General features: G+C 49.6%; 1 protein-coding gene across 1 annotated transcript; it reads right to left on the bottom strand.

The window, feature by feature from the left end:
* Positions 1–525: 525 nt before the first annotated feature.
* LOC310877786 (tetraspanin-1-like) lies at positions 526–1,341 on the bottom strand (the record flags this gene model as incomplete). The annotated part of the gene is made up of 1 exon (XM_083791734.1): positions 526–1,341. The coding sequence occupies one exon, from the start codon at positions 1,339–1,341 to the stop codon at positions 526–528; it is 816 nt and encodes a 271-aa protein (XP_083647860.1).
* Positions 1,342–2,717: the final 1,376 nt, after the last annotated feature.

Raw genomic sequence — 2,717 nt, 5'->3', positions numbered from 1 at the left:
TCAAATAACTACTATTCAAATGCTAATTGCTCATATGCTCAAACTTCGCAGAACATTCTGTGTGTTTGGAAACAGTTTGGAAACAGTATACGTGGTACTGTTCAGAAACAGGCCTTAACAATGAACAGAACCCAGCAGCAGCGCATCTCCCAGATATCCCCGGAGAAATCACGTTTCCAGACAAATAAAAGAATATACGCTAAGCCCTGTATTTGGGAAACAAAAGGTATTGCTTGAATTACAGGATTTCCCTCCTGGAATGAGGAAGACACGGAAGCGAGCGAACTTACAAGTTCCAATAATAATTTCACACGCACTCCTCGTTTGAGGCTCAGATTATAATAAAAAAAAGGGCCTGGGTAAAATAAAAAGGCATCAAAACAGAACATAAATACATTATAAACGCACATTTGAAAACAATAAAAACAAACAGAACACAACAAAACAAAGTTAGATCGCGGTAGCTGGCCAGCTGATTTATTAAAACTATACAAAGAAAAAGGAGCATCGGTCAATAGCCAAGCGTCACTTACAGGTGACCATAACAGACACCTGAGCAGTGTCTGTGCCATACGTTTGGTGCTGATGGGAACAACAGTGTGGCCCGTGGGGGGCGGTGTCTGGTACCGCCAGTCTCTTTATTCTAAGCCTGCAGTACAGGATCATGGAGACAACCATGGCACATATCTCCACGTACAGGACGCTCATGACCACAATTGCGACCAGACGTCGGTTCTCCGAGATCAGTTCCCGGGTCTTGGGGAGGCAGCCGACGACGGACGCATTGTGCGCCAGGTGTGAATCGCAGTAGGCCCGGGCGACATCGGGCTCGCAGCACTGAGGTGGGAAGGTTTTCAACCGGGCGTACTTCGGAGATCCGATGAAGTCGGTGTAGTTGTGGACCCCGCAGCAGCCCACCACGTCCATAGTCGCGGTCCAGAACCGCGCGAGAAGCCCCGACGCGTCGTCGTCGTAGTCTCTCCTGATGGCGTCCACGGCTCTGGCGGCCAGCCGGTCCCTGAACCCGAGGGCCGCCACCGCCCCGGCCAGCTCCGCCGCGAACAGGATCAGCACGAGGACAAAGTGCAGGAGCAACATCGGCCGGCATCCCCTGGCGGCTCCGTAGCAGCCCAGGAAACCCACGACGAGCAGGAGCGCCCCCGCGGCCATCAGCGGCTCGCTCAGGTTCAGGAGCGCCCCGAGCTCTGCCGCGGGCGTGCCGCCGACGCGACCGAGGAGCGCCACGAGGGAGGCCGGAGACAGCGTCATCCAGGCGCCCGCCGCCAAGATGATGCCGCTGAAGGCGACCGCCAGGAATTTAAGGAGGACTTCGAGTTTCATCTCGGGGGTTCCGCTTCGACCGAAGTGGTGTTTCTGTTCTTATACCGTCCTATCTTCTCCGGGTGGGTCCTGTGAAGCGCCTCGGTTGAGTATTACCGGTAAAAGCGCTTTCCACGTGCACGTGACTCAAAGCCTCAAACTGCTGAGTGGTTTGGCGATGCAGGGGACTTTGTTGGATCTTATATATGAAGACACTTTGTGTCGTGAAGCATGATGACGCCAGTACTGCCCGATATGGCGTCAACAAAGTCACAAAGCTAATCTTTTGATATTTTTTAAGTCATCTATTATATTAATCTGTACGAGGGGTCTTCAACAAGGGTGCCCGGGACCCCTAGAGGGGTCCTCAGGGTAACTACAGGGGGGGTCTGCCAAATCTTTGTGCGATGGGGAACATTAGCCGGAAATAGCAGAGCTTGTAGATCGGTTATTTTCTGAGAGTTGTTGTAGAGGGAAAAAGGGCAAACCCAACAAAAGCCAACTACAAATATTATCATCATCATACTGTAATTCAGTCAATGTCTGAATGTGTGTCTGTCTGTCTGTGTGTCAGAAACACCGCCGTAGCTCCTCACTGCCTGCACCAATCACTCCCACAGGCATTGACCATAATAATATGGAGGTCTTAACGAAGCCCCTTTTCCAATTTAACAAATTATGCATTAATAATGCATTTATTAGTGAATTAAAAATGCAAAAACGCACCCAGGGAGCAGTACCCCCCGCGGCCACAAGGGGGGGTGGGGGAAATATCTCACAACGGGTAAGGGCTAGTATACTATAATTCACCAAACCTCTGTCTCTGGAGGACCTCGGCCAAAGATGGGCATAACGTGGACAGAGGTTGACACAAACACGCTCGCACATATGCGCAGGCACGCTCCTACATATGCGCAGGCACACTCCTACATATGCGCATGCACAGCAGAGATTTGTGTGATGTCAAATTGCTTCAGAAAGTAGTGTGGCAGCAGTGCCCACCCTGCAGTGTATGTTATTATGTTTTATTACTATTCTCTCTCATAGAATACTGTGGCCAGTCTTTTCATCTGGTTGTCTATTCTGTCTCATATAATGCTGAGACCATTATTGCGTCAAAAAGCAAACATACATACTGCATGTACATTAGGAAAGGCTTATATTGGCTACACTTCAATAGCAATAGATTATTGTGTAATAATTCACTGGTCAAAACATCCTCTTCTGAGCCCTCCAGGGTCAGTTAGGTGGGCCTACACCTGGCATGCTTCCAAAGAATGACTCATCTCCAGCTGTGTTAATAGTTTATCTTTTGCAGTATAGAGAACCATGGTGCGTATCTCCAGAGCTGTGATGCCCAGGACACGCTTGATGCAATAAAACCTTTGTTCCTTTAA

Source organism: Protomyctophum parallelum, assembly GCF_964188405.1.
Source record: "Protomyctophum parallelum genome assembly, chromosome: 20".
Lineage (NCBI taxonomy): Eukaryota > Metazoa > Chordata > Actinopteri > Myctophiformes > Myctophidae > Protomyctophum > Protomyctophum parallelum.
Note: the sequence above shows the minus strand (reverse complement) of the source record. Positions and strands in the feature narration are given on the sequence as shown.